Source organism: Condylura cristata, unplaced genomic scaffold (genome assembly GCF_000260355.1).
Source record: "Condylura cristata isolate star-nosed mole 26May11 unplaced genomic scaffold, ConCri1.0 scaffold00024, whole genome shotgun sequence".
In the NCBI taxonomy this organism is placed as follows: Eukaryota; Metazoa; Chordata; class Mammalia; order Eulipotyphla; family Talpidae; genus Condylura; species Condylura cristata.
In genome coordinates, this window is record NW_004567125.1 from 21,505,525 (window position 1) to 21,524,210 (window position 18,686).

Sequence of the window (18,686 nt, forward strand, 5' to 3'; positions counted from 1 at the left end):
ATATATATATATATATATATGGCTTCTTCATAGATTAAATCTGTATATGTAACTCACAGTGTAAGAACTTGGGACATCTTAACTACTATGAGATGAGGCCAAGATCAGGAGCATGGAAGACAGAAGCAAACAGTATTTTATTGTGTCCATATATTCATGTTTAAGCAGAAGAAGGCCCTTTATTTGTAAAGCACAATGTTATGGCCAACAAAGAAGTGACAGGCAGAACTTTGAGTAGATTGTGTACAAAGTCCTTGTATGGGTGAGTGTAGGGGCTAACCATAAACTTCCGCTTTTCAGTTTTGCTCAGTGCAGGCTCTAAGAACAGGCCGGGGGCTGCGGGTCACAAGCCTCAGCACGCGTCTCTGGCCATGGAGCCAGGGCGCCACTATGTGGCCAAAAAGGCACAATACATCCAAATATATCTCTGGCCGCTTCTCCAGAAGGACCCGGGAGGCTGAGGCCCCCAGGTGGTGTGAAACGGCACCCACTGAGCACCTCTTTACCCAGGCGAAGCAGAAAACAATCCAGGGCTGGGCGGTCGCTGGTATTCGCAACATGGAAAATGGAGCCATGAATCCCAGCAAAAGCTAAGACAATGCCCTAGAAAATGCCCCTCCCTTACTTTTCCCCCAGAAGAGACTATACCTGTGGCTGCTGCCCAGCAAGGCCAGATGGTCTGTCTTCACCGTGTAGTGACCGAAGGGCACGTGAGCCATGAGGTAGCAAAAGTGAGCAGCCTCCACCAGCCCTTTCCCAGCTGCGGGAGGAGAAAAACAGTCCCAGTCAGGAGACACCCCACAGGGGGCACATCATCTGAGTGGGATGGGAGAGACTCAGAAGAGTGGGCTTGGAGGTCAGCAGGGAGAAGCCTCAGGAGAATAAAGGAGCAGCTACCTCACAGCTGAGTCACTGACTCCAAAGTCCTCACGGCAAACCCCTCTCTCTCTTCCACTGGCATTTTTTCACCTCTAATATTGCATTTCAATTCTCTTCAGTGAAGAATGAGACACTATTTCACATTTCCCTGATGGGTTTTTTTTTTTTTAATCTGTAGTTTTCTGCAAATCTCACTCCTCCCTAGGGGTGAACAGCGAGGCCTATTCCTGACTGTTGGGAGTAGCCATCTTTACACTTGACTTCTGGGGCCACCCATGGGCTCTGCTGAAATCAAACAGAAGACTGTCCAGGGCTCATAAAAATCACATTAATTACCAAGTTGTTCGCACTTTTAAAATATCCTCTCATACATTTTCCATTACCTCAAAATTGAATTAACCTGAGCAGGTGAAGGACCTAGCACAGAATCTGGCACCCAAAAGAGGCTCCAAAAGCTACTCCCTATGCACCTGTGTGCTGACATGTCTGCCGTCCGGCTTGGCACAGTCTTGCATGTGGCTATTTCAAGTTGAATAGAGCAATATTTCAGAGTTTCACAAAGAACATAGTTGATTGCTTCATGTTCTGCCCCTTGACCAAATTTGAGAACCACTGATCTGGAACATTCAATAGTTTCTAAGTGTTTATAAGGCCATGTTGACTGAGAGATGAAAGACATAAAGACTGCACAATTACCCAGGGTAGTTTGGGGCAAAATAGAATTTCCTGTGTGATTGAGTGGGGTCGCTGTGGGACTCACAGTTACGGATAAGTGCTCCGTGTGTTATTTTTCCTTTAGGAGAATATGACCAGGATTGGAGAGAAAACCCAGAGGGACTTCCTGCAGCAGCAGTAACCCAAAGACAGGGGTTTGGCCTGTATTGGTCAGCAGAAGAAATTCCAAGAAATAGGGAAACTCCTTTCCCTGGAGTCTCTGTCCCCAAAACGCTAAGGCCTGTGGGTCAAAGAGAGACCTGAGGCAGAGGCCAAAGGCTCAGGACCCCGCAGAACCTATGAGTCTAAGCACACGATGTTCAGAGCAGCCCCAAGGCCCCTGAAGGAGAGGAGTGGAAAGCACTGATGTCCACTTACCCAGCATGTCCCCCATGGTGACAATAGCGCGCTGATGGAGCTCCGAGTCCCCGCCTTGGTTTGACAGAATCACGGCCAGGTGAGGCCTCCAGTCTCCCCACTGCTTGTCCCCACAACACTGAAAAGCAGCAGAAGTAAAGATTTACCACATAAGGTGGCAATGGCCATAAGTAGGTAAAGAAGGTTGTTTCCTGGTTAGAGACCGTTAGACGAGGCCTGTTATACTGCCTGCGATCTGGCCGATTAATGATTTAGCATTATCTCTTTTTAAAAAACAAAACTCCTAGAAAGGGTGGGTAGGCAGACAGATACAGATACACACATATGTATACAGGTACACAGCAGATACCGGGAGGCAGATGAAAAAAACGACACGACTAGTCACTAATTTTCAGATTTCATCCAGGTACCTCCAAACCAAATAATTAGGGGCAAAACCCTGCATGCCTGAAGGTTCAGGGAGAATCCTAAGGAAATTGTGAGGCAGGTCAATCATCCTTGACTTACAAGGAAAACACTTCACACTAGTCTGTTGGGTTCCTTATTATTGTCCCCAATACTGTGTTCTGGTTTTACAAAACCCTTCCCTGTGCATCATTTAATCTCAACAACCCTGGGAAGTGTAGTTCAGATAACCACTTGAGGAAAGAGGAAACCGGGCCAAGTGGCCCAGCCAGCACTGAATCCCCACTCTTTCTCCTCCAGGCTGAGGGGGGTGCCTCCTCCCTCCACTGCTACTGCACTGCCAGCAGGGTCCCACCAGGGGGCAGGAGAGTACATGCAGAAATGTGCCTTGGGCAAAGCCCTATACAAAGAAAGGGCTCTCCCAGCACAACCTCTGGCCTAGCCTCTGGCCTTTGCCTAAATGAAGGGAAACTTGTGGACTAGGATCATGTCATGGAAACAACAAAGAGCTTGGATTTGCCTGAGTCCTGCCTCTTACAAGCTGTGTGAGCTTAAACAAGTTTCTTAATGTCTTCCAACTTTTGTTTCCTCATCTCTTAATTGGAGATCATCATTTCCACTTAACAGAGATATTGTTGTTCATGAAAGAAGGTGCTCATAACTTCAAAGCACCTGGTTTGTACTTTCTAAATCAAATGTAGGGTGCAACCACACACACACAAACACATACACACACAGAGTCCAACAGAGGAAAGAGGTGATGAACAGGAAAGCCTGTCTTCCCACCTGTTACAGAGGATATCTAGAAGAAAAGATTGACAGTGAGAGCTAAGATTTGGAAATCAAAACAATTTACAATGATTTGGTCTTGTAATTATCCCAGGGAACAAAAGATCCAGCTCCATTTTATATTTATTCTTTATCTGAGCATTTGCAGTGTGAATGAGGATGATGCTGATAACAAATGACAATCATGATAGCAGTTCTCATTTATCACCACACGCCATTGCCTGTGCTCAGCATTTCTCATGTCATCTCACATTTCGTTTTCTTGCTCTGCACGACAAGTGAACAGCCACAGTGGGGTGGCTGGGGCCAGGTCTTTGGAATCAGACAGACCTGATTTAACACGTCTGCCTCCACAACTCACTAGAGCTGTGACCTGAGCCATTTCAGACCTGTATGACACACTTTTCACATCTACAGGGAGCATCGTCCCTATCTCTGTGTATTACATGGGATAATATGCTGAGTGCTTAGCACAGGACCAGGCCATTGGTAGGTGATTGACAATATTATTTTTTTTTTATCTTTAAAACTGCCACCTCATTCCTGAGCAGTACCCACCCCCCAACCCCTAGGATGCTGGGGTTCAAGAAGCCCCATCACATAGGTACCGTGGCTGCCTGTGGGATCCTCCCCGACATGAGCTGGAAGAGAGTCTGCAGGGGGTCGTTGAGGGCCAGAGTGCTGGTGAAGCTGCAGAGAGAGGCAACCACTATCAGAGGACCACACCACGAGCACTCCTCACCCACCACCCACGAGGCATGGAGCTGTGGGAACTTCTCTGATTTCAGAAGCACCTATAGGAAAGTAGGCTTTTTTTTTTTTTTTTTTTTTTGGCTTCTCTCATTTTCCAGGCAGGGAGGGAGGGTATTGGCAGGATCTTTGTTCCACTGCACACCTCAAATTGATCTCATGCTTGGGGGATACTTTCTGTGACTAGGCACTGATTCTTTAATTCTTGGGTAGCCTTTCCTATAGGCCTTCTATCACAGAGATCACACCCCCCACCAACCTCTGGAAGACCCCTAGAGAGCCCCAGCATCTAAGCTGCATTTATTCTCCAAGGGTCCTCTTTGCCAGTTCCCTGAACTCCCACTCTCTGTCTTGGCTCTGCTCTGTACCCAGCCCATAGCTCCCAGTGCTGGTTTTTCTGGCTCATCTAGCCTGGACCTGGAGTAGTTTTATTCACAAGCACTAAACAGTCATTTTCAATAAGCAAAGAGGCGTAGAGCAGGGACCAGAAAAGAGCCTGCTGATAACAAAGTATGGAATATGCTTAACAAGGATATAATAAGCTTGATCACTGATTTGAGATTTAAGCACACTCAGAAAGAGACATTTTTCACAATTCACTGGGCCCCATCAAAAATCAATGGCCCAAGGCAAAAATCTGTAGCCGAGATGCATGCTGAAATGGGGGGCTGTGACTTGTTCATTTCCAAAACCCAAAGGAAGCATCTGTCCGAACACCATCTTTTATTTAATAGCACCCTTGCCTTGGGAACTCAGAGTGCTTATCATAATCAAATGCCAGTGCTCCTCACTATTCCCATCCCTGAACATAATGACACATACAGTGATACTGCTAGTCCCTGGGAAGAATCAGGGTTAGAGTAAGAGACTCAACAGAGGCCATCTTGAAGAATGGACTCCTGGTAGAGAGGGTCCCATTAGCTCCACAGAGCTTAAAGTGGAGGATCATCTTCTTAACCTTCTGACCGAAAGGATTTGTTGCCAATTAAATACAAGTTAGGTAGAGAAGATAACTTCATGACTTTAACCAATACTAGGATATGAGTAATTTGAGGTAACGTCTTTCTCATTCTCTTAGAAGACTTCTCAATCCCCCACCCCACCCCTGCCATATGTCTACCTGCCAACCCATGGATGGTAGCAGAGCCTAAAGGAATTACTCAGAAATCCTGTTCCAGTACCCCGAAACCCAGCTCCTGCATTTGGTTCTCATGCTTTGTTGCTGTTCCAATTCCCACCTGTATTTCTATGTCACCTGGCTTGGGCTTTCTTCCTGGCCATCTTGGCACCCAGATCTTGGTGTACCTGTGATTACTGACTACACGCATCCCTGCACTCCTGACAATCCCCCACGGCACTGGACCTGTCTTCTGGATCCAATTTCCAGACCTATAAACACCTTCTCCATGCAACTCCTGCTCATGCTGCCCCATCTCTCTACCTACTTCTCAGCAGCCACATGCTCCCTGCAAGACTAAGCAGTAGACAATTACTAACTCAGTCCCAAGGCTGTGTCAGTTAACCTTAAGTGATTGCCTAATTCCTCGTTGATGGAACTGTTTAGAGCAGCCCTCCCAAAGAGGGAAGGCTGATGCAGTATAGAAACTTAATCTTTGGAAACTATGTCCCAGAGAAATGTTGCTCAGATGTGTATTTGTTTGTTTTTTCCAACTTACCAGTAGCAAGAATGTGCCTGAGTCTAGGGGATAAGAACCTGGAGAAGAAAACATGCTGCATCCAGCTCAGAAAAGAGAAATTGGGAAGATGTTGAGGGTGTGGACTTCTCACTGCATCTTCCATTTGTTCTCACCCTCACCTACTCTGCTGGTGGGGCAGCCTTTTCCCTTCTTTGGTTTCCTTTCAAGTCCCCTACTCACCCACTCATCACCCAATTATAGGTCCTTGGGTCCATCTTGCTGGATAGGAACAAAGCATGGCCCCATAAATGGTTCTTCATGGCCCACTCCAAGGCTTCCTGTGAACAAAAGCATCCCTTTCAATATTGCCTTCCTCATTTTCCTCTCACAACCACAAAGGACTGTGCTCTGGTCCTGCTGTGCATGGAGAACGGAAGGCAGGCTCCCGGGAAGACCCTGAGCCTCTCCTTGGCATGTGAGAGAGGATGCATGGGGAAATAGGCTTTCACTGACACGCATTTCTAAGTTGTCCCTTCTCCAGCTTCCATTTAGTGAAAATCCATTATGTGATTTCATTAGCTCCTTCTCAGACATGGTTTCCAGTTAGCCTTATCTCTTTAGCAAAAGGCATGCAATGATTTTCTGGACATAAGGACCAGAAATGAAAGAAGGACCTTAGGGTTGAGTCTCAAATGACAAGAAGCAAGATGGTATCCAAACCAAAACAAACCCCTAGATATGGCTAGAGAATAGCAACTCTCAGGAGAGAGGTGGAGAGGAAACAGTGCCAGAAGGGGTGATTATGAAAGGTGATAGGTAAGGTACGCTACGATACATCTGAAGAGGCCTGAACCTGCCCCCCCCCCACCAAACCGGTATCACCTCAATAAAATGAATATTTATTTTTTTAAAGAATGGGATACACTAACATGCTATTTATAACATTGACTATGTCATGAATACTTACAGAGATTTTAAAAAAAAAAACTTTCTTTTTTAACAACTGTGTTAGAGACTACTCGGTCCTCACCCAAGTTCATGTTCTCTTTCCAACACAAAGAATTGGACTACATTTTCCCATGCTCTTGCAATTGGATATGACCAAATCCTAAGCCAGGGAACAGGAATGAAAATGATATGCCCTTTGGCCTACAAACCAACCCACCGTACCCTATCCTCCCTGGCCTTTTCCCCACCTGACTGGCTGAATGAAAAATATCTAAATAATAGAGATGGTGTATATGTGTGTATGTGTTATACATGTGATAGACACATATCGCCTATACACATATATATTTATACACACACATATTTAACGAGCAAAGAGCTTCTGGGATTTAAAAACTATGTTGGAGATGGTAGAGGAGCCTACATCTGAAATCCCCGAATAACAACATGGAAGAGAACTTCTCATGTTCTCCCACCCCTATTCTCACATGGATAGAAAGTTCTGTCAGTATTAAATACAACAAACAGACGATTTACCTACCTTGGCCAATAATAAAATTCGTTGCTTGTTAACTGGCAAGTGCCTTGTAATGTCAAATGAGTGTCAAGTTCATTAACAAGTGAGATGATTTAGACCTGCAAATCTAATGCATTCGCATACATTCATCTCTCCATTTAATTTTCAGACATATTGAATAAGGGTTTAATTTATATATATAGTTTTCACCTGCCATTCATAATTTCCTTGCTCTTCCAAAATAACAGGATTTTGGAATAGGAAGTGATAGTGAGGTAATTTCACTATCCAATGAAAATTTATTTAATACCTCAATACCCCCCCATGTTATCTTATTTAAAGAGAGAACAATCGTGAACAGTCAGAGTTATGGAATTCATCCTTATATCTTGTACTAGTAAAAAAATTACCTTATTTTTTTTTGTATGTTTAAGCCAATTCATTAAAAAAAAAACTAAGGGGGTTACTAGCAATTGGTTGGAAATCTTCGGTTTACTCAAAAATTTGCTTTTTCAAAAATACAACCTAAGAATAAGTTTAAAAAAAAGAGATAGAGAGAGAGAGCATATACTGAATATGCCAATCTCACACAATTCCAAATATAAGAACCCAACTAAGTATTAATAAGGGTCTTAAAGATACCTCAGTATCCACTTTCTCAGAAATCACTTGCAACTCCTGTACTCTGTCTGCTGCTCACTTGCCTCTGCATGAAGGGGTGAGAGCTGCTGTGGTAGACAGTCAGGAGCCCAGCCTCAGGCTTCAAGTGCTGAAATCTAAACTCTGACTCCATCACCTACTAACCTTCCTCATGCAAACACATTGAACAAGACTAGAACTTAACTTACAGAATTCCTACAAATATAAATCAAATAATTCTGGCTGTATGATGTCTGCATACAGAAAAGGGGAAGGGATCGTCTCTGATTTATGTCTGTACCCTTCCTGGGTTCAATGCCTTTGAAGCAGTGGTGCTTAATAACATGGGGGAAAATGAATCACAAGTGAAATTGTGAGTGCCTCTTATAGAGTGACTACATAGATAAGTATAGTATATAGTATATAAATGTAAATAACTGTACAGTGATTTAATCATATTTTTGTATTTTCCCAGCAAAGACAAGGATAGGAAAATGCAACAAGTAAATACATCAACTGTTAGCAGGGTGTTATTTTTTAATAGTAGAACTATGGGTCCTTTCATTTTCTTCTATGTACCTTTGTGACCCTAAGTGCTAAAGATAAGCATTTATTACGTATTTTGAGGGAAGGGATGAGTGATGGGAATTTTAAAATTTAGCCTCAAAGGGGCACACTTGCCTTCTTCCTTCCAAAGTAGAGCAGTTTAGTGAATTTCTCCACTATCTGAGCCGGGGTCTCCACACTGGGGGGGATCTCCCCGGTGAGCAGGTTCGGAGTCCCCGAGTTCATCACCGGCCAGTCCTCATCCGTCAGGTTGATGAGGTTCGCCACCGGGGTCTGCCTCTTGTATTTCTCCAGCTTCTGACAGTCTTGCATCAGCAGCTCGGCAATGTCGGACCCCACCAAAGACTGCAAGGCAAAGAGCAGATGCATCCTGAGAGCAAACCCTCTTGGTCCTGGCAGCCTTGGCTGAGCTTCTGCCTTTTTCATGAGGACCCCGGTCATGCAGCACAAGGCAGTCCTCTCTTGGATTGGTGTATTGAAAACTTCAGATTCGTTCTCATGGTTTTCTGCCGGTCAGGCGCCACAAAGTTTACTACACAAAGGTGTATTACCTAGCAGGTGCAGCCGCCCAAAAACTTCACCCTAAACCCAGTCAGGAGAGGAAGGCTCAGAAAAGGTTAGTGTGACCTGCTCTGAAGGTTCAGCTATTTCACTCTCTCGGTTCAGTGGTTGCTTCTTTAAGATTGGCTTTTATAATCATGCCAGAAGACAAACTTAGCTATCCCGGAAGACTTAAATCTCAATTCAGCCAGCACCAACGCAGAGCAGCGATGCTCACCCCATTCTGTCGACAAAGGAGAACCAACAGTTGCCACAGTAAGGCTGAGTCTCTGCTCCTCGGTGTCTCAGATTTGCGGCTCTGAGCTGCTTTCTTCTGGCAAAATGTCATGATATCCACCTTGTGTACATCTTCCCTGTGGAGAAAGTTCAAGAGGCCAAGTGAGCTGGCAGCATCAGTTCCTAGAGGGCCTGCAGGCTCCTGCAGTGTGAGGGAGCCCGGGCTGGCTAGAAATCTGGCTGCAGCAGTGAAAAGGACATCAGAGAGTCTCTCCTACCCACTCAGATGACAAAACTGAGGCCCAGAGACAGAAATGGCTGCAGAGAGTAGCAGGTAAGAGCCCAGCCTTTGGCTTCATGCAAGCCTGGGTTTAAACCTAGCTTTTGCCATTCTCAGCTTGCAACTGGCAGGCATTATTATGTTACTCAATTGTACAATAAAATCAAAATCAAGTTGAGACCAAGTGTTACACGTGCTTCTCATTGGTATTGATAGGATTTGTAGTTCCAGTGTCTGAAGTGGGGTGGAGTCCATGAAACCTGTATCTGTTAGCAAAAGTACTCTAGTGTCCAAATACCCAGCAAAGTGCCACCCTCCATCTGTCTATCTTTATGTAAGAAATAGGAACAACTCTCATTTTTGTTGAAGTTGCTGTGAAACATTATATAGGGATTTGCTTAGCAGGCAAGATTCAAGAAAATGCATTTATTTAACAGTAAGGATATTCGAAGCATATACACATACATTAACTCATTTCATCTTATTATCACTACCTAAGTAAGCACAATCAGTGACATTGACAGAATCAGTGTTCTTAAAAGGAAAAGTAAAGTTTAGGAAGCACTGAGCGAACATTCGCCATGGCACCTCCAGTCAGTAGGAAGCCAGGATCTGGAACCCAGGTCCTCAGACACCAGTCAAGAGCCTCTCTACAACAGAGGGCGCTATAGGTATTTTTCAGAAATGTGACTATGAATTTTAAAGCAGTCATAGCTCAAGCCTGCAGAGGGCAGACTTGTACATGTCCATAACCCAGAAGCTGGCCATAATCTCTGTCTTTCCAGAAATAGTTGATTTTTTTCCTCACTATGATCTGCTTATCCATGATTTTCCAGGCTGTGCTCCAACTTTTCCCTACTATCTGTTAGGTACACAGAATATTAAAACTTCCTATCATGTAGACTCTGTGAACCAGAACTGATTTCAGATTTTTAAACATTTAAGTTAATTTTTCTTTTCCCCTTCAGCAATCGAATTCTTGTCAAAATGACTCAGGCCACATCTGATTCTATCTTGTAGCACAGACAATTCTACTCCAATGGGGATAGACATTTTCTTTCAAGGCAGCCAAGAACAAATCCCAGAATGCTGATCTGAGCAGGAAGATTTTCTGGGTTTCAAAAGCAACTTATTTGGCAACTCTTATGGTAATTTACCTGATTAAGGGTCCTGAGAAAGCCCTCATTTCTTCTTGCTCCTCAGAATCATTAAGAATAACCTGAAATGAAAAATCAAGTTTTGGTCTTCTAGACTATTCACCCAATGCCCCTTTCAACCAAGTCTGGTGTTAGAAGGCAGAGCCAGATCCTGGGATATGGCACAGTGCCTCATGGAGAAGGCAGAAGGACAACAGTGAGTTCTCCAAAGCTGAAAATAACCCGAGAGAATCTCAGGGGAAAAGTGACTTTGACACATTCCTTTCAGAGTAGAGCTCCTTCCACCCCCCTGCATGGTTCCTACATACACACACACACACACACACACACCAATCCCCACATAGGCACACTCCACTCCTGACGATGTCCAACTCAGTCAAAGGGAAGCAGAGGAAGGATGTGAAGAGGAGTTAGCGAACAGTGTGCTACATTCTGGAACATAGCGTCTTGGTTACCTCCAGGCTGTGCAGCTCAACAAGGGCCGTTTGTCCATCACTAGGAGAGCTGAGACCCACACGTACTAGCTGACCACCTGGGCCAAAACTCACAGGCACGTGAGGGATGTAGAACTTCACAGGTGCATTGGGACTTGCTGTGGAGACATCCTCTGACCAACACACACAGATGGGCACCGTTAGCTTTATTGCCACTACCTTCCCTTACTTTAGAAATATGCCCCAGACACATTTCTGTACAAATTCTATGTGGGACCAAGGTAAGACTCTGAGTAAGCTATTGATTAGAAGTAGCCCCTCTCCCCATCCAATTTAGGCCTCTGAAAGTATATCACAATCTAATGCAAGAATTTGGGGGTTTTGTCCAATGGTCATGTCCCAGGCCCAGTTCTCCATGGGAAATCTTTTGTAGCTCAAAAGTCTTAAAAGTCTCCGACATCCAAACACAGTTACACTATGTGTCAGTCTTTGCTTTACTGGTCTTTGACTTCAGTCTTCACTTTTCACCTGTTAGATGAGAACATCTCTGAGGCCTAAATCTCTAATCTCCAAATCTCTCAGAGCCTGGTGATAGCCAGAGGCAGTGTTCCCTTCCAAGAATCAGCTATGACACAATTTCCACATTGCAAGAGAAAACATGAGAGATGGAGCCAAAGCTGGTTTCTTGCCCAGGGGAGCTACATTAGCAAATGGGGTAGACAATAATCCAAGCTTGGAAATGAAAGTAAAGGATGGCTTTCTAAGAGACTTGCCACTCAACCATCCTCACATTAGACTCCACCAAGTCCTTTGCCCATTTCAGTACTCACCAGCCTGAATTGGACTCCAAGCTGTTAAAGTCATGGGTGCTGGTGAGTCTGTGGCATCTGCCATGTACTGACTGAGCTCATAACTGCTAGAGCTGAGACCAGACTCCTGCTGCTGAAGGAGGTTGGACTCCCTGGTCATCGAGAGCTACAAGTAAAACAGCATGGAAACACTTGGGAAAGAAGCAGAAGCAGTTTCAGAGAATTGTTCCTCCCAAGTGTTCCTTCCATGTAAAAAAAATCAAACTTTCAAATAATTATAGTGAATATAGGAAAAGAGGAGCCCAAAGTCAGGTAAGTGGATCACAAAAATGTGGGATAGGTACACAACAGAATACTACTTGGCGATCAAAAAGATAAACTCATGCCATCTGGAAACTACAGAGATTATGCTAAGTGAAATAAATCAGAATGAGAAAGAGAAATACAAAATGGTGTCACTAATATGTGGAATACAGAGCAACTAATAAAGACTCAGATAATAACAAATGCAAAAACTAGCCCTTGAATGCTGGCTGGAGAACTGAGACATCCAGAAGGGGAGAAAGAGGGAAGCGGTGAGAACAAAGTGAAGAGGGAGCTCAATGACTATGTTGGTGGACAATAGCCACTTTGAGAGTGGGTGCACTATGGTAACTACCCCTGAAAAGGGGATCCTATACTTCTAAAATACAAACAGTGTAAGCCACTATGATTTCAATTGAAAAGCAAAAGAAGAGAAAAGAAGAGGTAACTCAATTGACAGGTATTTGCTGGAGAATGCATTATGGCCCCATGAAAAAGAGAGCAGGTCCTGAGATCAGGGGCCTTGAATTCAAATCCTACCCTTGTCAGTCCATCCCTAGCCTCTGTGACTGAGTAGTGATATGGGCTCTTTGGGCTCTGCACCCTCATCTGTAATACAGATCATCATAGCTGCTGACTTGTGCCAACTAACAAGCATCTGCTGAGCTCCAGGCACTGGGAGCTCCCAGCACTGCAAACTCCAGGCACTAGGCACAAGACAATCACAGAGGAACACCCCCCCATCCACCCCCCCACGCCCCTGCGCTGTGAATGGCACAAGGAGAGAAAATGCAGCACTATAAAACTATCCTCAACCCCTACAGCACGAGTTCGATCCCCAGCCAGGGAACTGACCCACATGGCACAGCAGACCTCTCTTGTTTTGCCCACTGCTCCCCTCAGCAATGTATTTCAATTGATCTGTCTGTTCTACTCCCCACTCTGTCTCCCATGAATCACCCCCCGCATCTCTGGCCTATACCCTAGCTCTTGTATTTATAAATAAATAAATCTTTAAAAAAGACATCTGAAGGACTTAAATGCTGGAAAAATACAAAGAAAACAATGATGCCAAAGTTCTCTGTACACAGTCAAGTAAGTGTTTTACATGTGCATCGCTGCTGTTACAGTTATTAGTTAACAGAGCCCTGTCCTGTTAAGCATGAGGTAGATAGTTGCTTCTGTATATTAGAATATTAGATATACTAAAAAAAAAATCTAATCAGGGAAACAGACTTAATACAGACTGTCAAAAAATTATGAGCTTGTGCCTAGAGTATCTTTACAAATATTCCATAAATCTAAAAATGTTTGCTTAGAGAAATAAGAATTCCCAATTTGTAGGCCAGCTTTTAAAAATTTTAGTAGAGATGGATGAGTCAAGAAAGGCTTCAGGGTCTGCTTTTCAGAGCTGAATTAAAAGATCCTAGAAACTTCTCACTTCTTGGGTAAACCAAATTGCTAGTCCCATCAGGTACTAAAGGCAGCTCTTCCCGCTGTCTCACTTTGGAATAGCTCAGGTGGCATTTTCTTGATTCAGCCGATTTGACAAAAATGCAGAAGAATCAGATAAGGGTCCCTGACCCACATATCTGAAACAGGAGTGCAGGGAAAGAAGGAGGTGGTGAAGGCCCGCCTACAGGAAGGGGATCCTCCAGACAGCTGGCCACTGGAGCCCCCACTCCCACGGGCTGTGCTCCACTGCTGACAGTGTCACAGGCCAGTAGCCTGGGCCACTTCAGATTACCTTCTTCTGGGCCCCAGTTTGCAGATTCTCAGGAAACAGGTCCCCTGCCTTCTCCTGCCCAGAGTGAGAAGCAGGACTGTCTTTATAAGTGTTCCAACTCTTAGATCTGTAGCAAAATGACAGCAGGGGGTAAGAGAGGGTCTCCTGGAAACAGAGCTGCCTGCACTTGGCCAGAGGCTGTTCTGCTTCAAATCATGGATAGCTATCAGGTCAGCAGTGCCATGAGGGAAAGCGTGGTCCTCCATTGGCCACCTCAAACTATCAAAACCAGAAAAATAGGAGCTCCTGGATCCCCCAGTGCAATTACCAGAAGTGTCCTGGGCCCTGCAGAGCAGGGCCTGTAGCCAGACATTCAGGAATGGCCTAAATTAGAACACTTGAATTGATGAGTTCCAGGACACAGGCGCCAGGCCTTGGGCGCCGGGACTGGTGCTGCACAAAAGCCTCTTTTCTGTTCTGTCTGATTCCAGAGGATTCTATACTCAGGGCACAGGGGTGAACTGAGGTGCTACATCCCAGCCCCAGCAGGACCCTATCATGAGGACTTTTGCAAGGCCACATCTGTTCTGAAGCCCGCCTAGAAGTTAGGCCTTCTAGGATGGACCTCACAGGACTCAAACTAGCCAGCTCAGGGCACGGCCTTGCTGAGTTAAAAATCACTCGACCCAGTACCCTAGTAACACCTGACCCAGGTCATTCTGGGCTACTCCCACCTCCCTTGCCACAATTTGCCTAACAGAGTTTGAGCTGGGCTGAAGCGTATTGAGCCAGCCTCCCCATTCACACTTACTGGGGCTGGGTTTCGCTGTTTGTTCCAAAAGGACTGCTCTGGTTTTCATGATGCTCGTCACTTCCGTACTTTTGATCTCGATAATCTTCATGCCAGGTGTAAGGACTCCCTTGCCTTGGCACTGCACCCTCAGAGAAAACAAAATAAAGACAGGTCACTCCCTGTTCCCAAAAGCTCAGAAAGACACTACTAGCAAGCTGTGAAGCAGAATTACTGGAACTTGGTAAGTATATATATTTACTGAGCTAAATAAAATTGATGGGTGAGAGATAAAAATGTATGTCTGGGCCCTCCCTGGTGGCGCAGCGGATTAAAGCACAGCACTAAGATGTTTAAGCCACTTCCGCATGAGTTCAATCCCCAACTGCCCCGGAGAGGACCACATGGCATGGCAGACCTCTCCTGACCCGCCCAATGCTCCCCTCAGCAGTGTACTTCGTCGATCTGCCTGTTCTGCTCCCCACTCTGTCGCTGGCGAATCCTCTCACCCTCTGCATCTCTGGCCTGTACCCCAGTTCTGTATGAATAAATAAATAAATATTTAAAAAAAAATGTAGGTCTGTAAGATGTCCCTCGGTCCTCTATGAGCCAGCTAGCATGTACTCAGTGGGGACTTATACAGCTGTACATGATGGGTAGTGTGTGTGTGTCTGTGTGCCTGCATGATTGCATGTGAGTGCATATTTTCTCAACACTAAAACTGAGCTCTCTCTGCTAGCTGGTCAGGAGTTCCCGCAAGCACACACTTAAAGCCTTAGTCCTGGCATGGGGCATAAACTCCTGTTGGCTTCTGTCTGCCCCCCTCACAGTGAATGGTAGTCAGGCCCATATTACAGCCCAGCCATGCACTTGACTTCACTGTGAAGAGCTGACTTCACTGCAATTTAGTGAGAGACTATAATCTTGTCTTTAACAAGAAGTAGAAAAAAATGTGGATGAGTTTTAAACAATCCATGATACTAGTCACATACTGATAGTTTCAGCAGCAGTTTCTACACATACAAAGAAAAATGACTTCTTTCTATCTCTTCACCTCAAGACTTCTAATAGCAGTGTTTTTGCTTTGGCCTCAGCTGGCCAAGAAGGAAACAGATGGGTGTGGGGGCTTGGCCTCAGCTGAGCAGAATGCTCCAGTGAGGCTCAGTACATGGCTCCTTCAGGCCAGCTGCCCACCCCACAACCCCCAAAGGCTGCTTGGAAATTGCTGTGTACCTCTTTCATCCTGTAGCTGCTGTGGGTGTCTGTGATAATAGTAACCTCCATAAGCATAGTCCTCCCTTAGGTTTGGAGGGTAATAACTCAGATATGGATCCTCAATACCTGGTCTAAAAAAAACACAAAACCAGTCATTCAAGGAGAAGTGTGATTGGGAGAGAAACCAGTGGGTGACTCAACACATGAACCAAATGGACAGCAACAACATTGTTAATTCCAGATCCTAGAGGCAGAAATTCCTGAATCAGAGCAGGATTAGGACCTTTGTAATCAGAACAAGCCTGGAATTTTTACAAAAAACCGAAACCATGTATCTCATTCTCCTTTTCATGGCCCCTCTTATTTCTTAGATCTATACATCCAACAAAGCATCACATTATCTTAGGAAACCCCTTCCTGAGGATTGTGTAGGTACACAACACACCATTGTCACTCCCATGCATATTTAAAAATGGAAATGGCCTAAAAGACCTAACTTGAACTGCCGCAAATTGTTTTACTGCTCTGAGCCCTCCCTGGTGGTGCAGTGGGTAAAAGCGCAGCACTATGAATCTAGCCGCAACCGCTTAAGCACAATTTCCATCCCCGGCCAGGGAGGTGACCCACATAGCACAGCAGGCCTCTCCTGCCTCGCCCACTGCTCCCCTCAGCAGTGTACTTCATCAATTTGCCTGCATCTCTGCATCTCACCCTGTGTCTGGTGAATCCTTTCACCACCTGTACCCCAGTTCTGTATGCATAAATAATAAACAATATTTTTTTTAAATTGTTCTACTGCTCCTTAACAAGCTTCCTTTGAAAATTCAACAATACGGGAAGAATTCTTTAATAATTTAATAATTCTTGGCCCTCCTTTGTGGCACAGTGGATTAAAGTGCCACACTGTAAAGTCAACCACTTAGGTGCAAGTTCGATCCCTGCCCCAGAGGTGACCCACATGTTGCAGCAGACCTCTCCTGACCCACCTGCTACTCCCCTCAGCAGTGTAATCAATCTTCCTGTTCTGCTCCCCACTCTGACTATGGTGAATCCTCTCACTGCCCCTGCACCTCTGGCCTGTACCCCAGTTCTGTATGCATAAATAAATAATAAATATTTTGTAAAAATTAATAACTCTTGGCCCTCCCTGGTAGTGCAGCGGGTTAAAGCACAGCACTGAGAAGCTAAAGCCACTTCCGCATGAGTTCGATCTCCGCCTGCCCCGGAGGTGACCACATGGCGTGGCAGACCTCTCCTGACCCGCCCAATGCTCCCCTCAGCACTGTACTTCGTCTATCTGCCTGTTCTGCTCCCCACTCTGTCTCTGGTGAATCCTCTCACCCTCTGCATCTCTGGCCTGTACCCCAGTTCTGTATGAATAAATGAATGAATCTTTTAAAAAAATGAATAACTCTTTAATGATTCATAGGGGTGAAGTTCTTTACAACAACTGTCAGTAATTCAACTGTAAGTCTATAGGCAGGTAGGTATTCCACCATCTCAAAAACATAAAGCAGAACATATAGGTGGATTCCAAAATCCCATTAGAAATCAAGTCCAGGATATCAATCAGAATTCAGGGGCAAGAATTCCAGATTCTCCTAGAAATAATTTGCTGATACCTCTTTCTTTAGATCTGGAAACTTGTATCTGCTTCCTCTGAGGTATATTTTGGTTTTAAATTTCTCATTTAGTCATTCAACATAATTTGTTTTGGGGGGGGATATGCCTATCATACTTTAGGTTCTATTCTAGATAGTGGGGATTTGTCTGGTGCTGGTGGGCAATGAGGACCTCTTCATAGGGATCCCTGGCAAGAGCTTTCCCTACATATATTGCTTTTGTGATTCCAGGGCAAGAGGGTCCCCAGCTGCTCTCTTGGATTTCACCATTCCTCCTGCCCTCCCCTCTTCCACATACACCCACGCATATGGTGACGGTTTCTTTGAGAGATGCCACTAGAAGATAAGAGAAGGGAAATGCTGTTTTTCTGTCACTCAAATCCAATTTGAGAAACAAAAGGATTTAGCTAAGTCAATGTAGTAGGGTAAAGAAGAAAAAAGAAGGAGAACTAAAAGGGAAGGGAAGGTGAAACCAACATCTTCTCATATGCAGATCCCAAATCTTACCTTGCATACAACTGACCAGGGTAACCACCTTCATAATAACCAACCCCAGATACAGATGGAGGCCATTCCCCAGATCTCAATGCATGAGGCTGTTGGTCTGCCCAAGGTTCCTGCTGGGCCTGGGGGCTCCCACGGATGTCTTGCCATTGATGGAACCTCTCTCCAGTATGCCAAGATTGAGGAACAGGCCGGCGGTAGCCATCTTTCTGAAGGTCACGGTCTGGACCAGTAGATGATGCCCGGGGCCTCCCCTGTGGCTGAGAAGGCCTCTGAGGAACCCAAAATTCCATCCCTGACCCTCCAAGTATTTCTTGTGTTTTGAATCAGCTGGATAATTACTTTATCTTCCTGTAGACAAAACAAAAAGGCAAAAATACATTATCATTTTAGGATTATATCCAGCATGATGGTTGATTTGGTTTGGTGGAAAAAGCACACATGATCCTTGAAATCTTCTACTTAAACATTTAAATCTTCTATTTAAATCTTCTACTTAAATCACATGGGCACTGATCTAAAGATATCTGGGGGGAAAAAATGCAAGCAGATACAGGAATAGGTGAGACAATTATATTGATGTTGCCTTAAAAAATTAAAAAGTATTTTTGGAGCAGTTGAGGTGGAGGCAAGCCTACTACTTACCAAATCCTATCAGAGTATTCCAATTAGATAAATGCTGACAACTTTGTTCCACCAGCAAACATATGCTCAACATATTACAGGGGCCTCCCCGAGGCTGGGGACAGTGTAGATCTTAGACAGAGCTAGACCAGAGTACAAATCCCAACTCACATTGTCTAGCTGTTCATTGTTTCAGGCTTTGATTTCCTTCCCCATAAGATG

The 18,686-nt window shown here is 44.8% G+C and overlaps 1 protein-coding gene across 1 annotated transcript in view; it reads right to left on the reverse strand.

The window, feature by feature from the left end:
- Positions 1–18,133, reverse strand: part of SEC16B (SEC16 homolog B (S. cerevisiae)) — a 34,953-nt gene extending 16,820 nt beyond the window's left edge. The window contains exons 1-13 of the mRNA XM_004688130.2: positions 17,844–18,133; positions 15,733–15,845; positions 14,521–14,641; positions 13,731–13,836; positions 11,702–11,846; positions 10,893–11,044; positions 10,438–10,499; positions 9,002–9,137; positions 8,338–8,568; positions 5,793–5,890; positions 3,774–3,855; positions 1,972–2,089; positions 649–760 (exon numbers count right to left, since the gene is read on the reverse strand). Of these exons, the coding sequence (XP_004688187.1) occupies positions 649–760; positions 1,972–2,089; positions 3,774–3,855; positions 5,793–5,890; positions 8,338–8,568; positions 9,002–9,137; positions 10,438–10,499; positions 10,893–11,044; positions 11,702–11,846; positions 13,731–13,836; positions 14,521–14,641; positions 15,733–15,845; positions 17,844–18,133 (1,766 nt within the window). The remainder of the gene's footprint in view (positions 1–648; positions 761–1,971; positions 2,090–3,773; positions 3,856–5,792; positions 5,891–8,337; positions 8,569–9,001; positions 9,138–10,437; positions 10,500–10,892; positions 11,045–11,701; positions 11,847–13,730; positions 13,837–14,520; positions 14,642–15,732; positions 15,846–17,843) is intronic.
- Between the last annotated feature and the right edge of the window lie 553 nt (positions 18,134–18,686).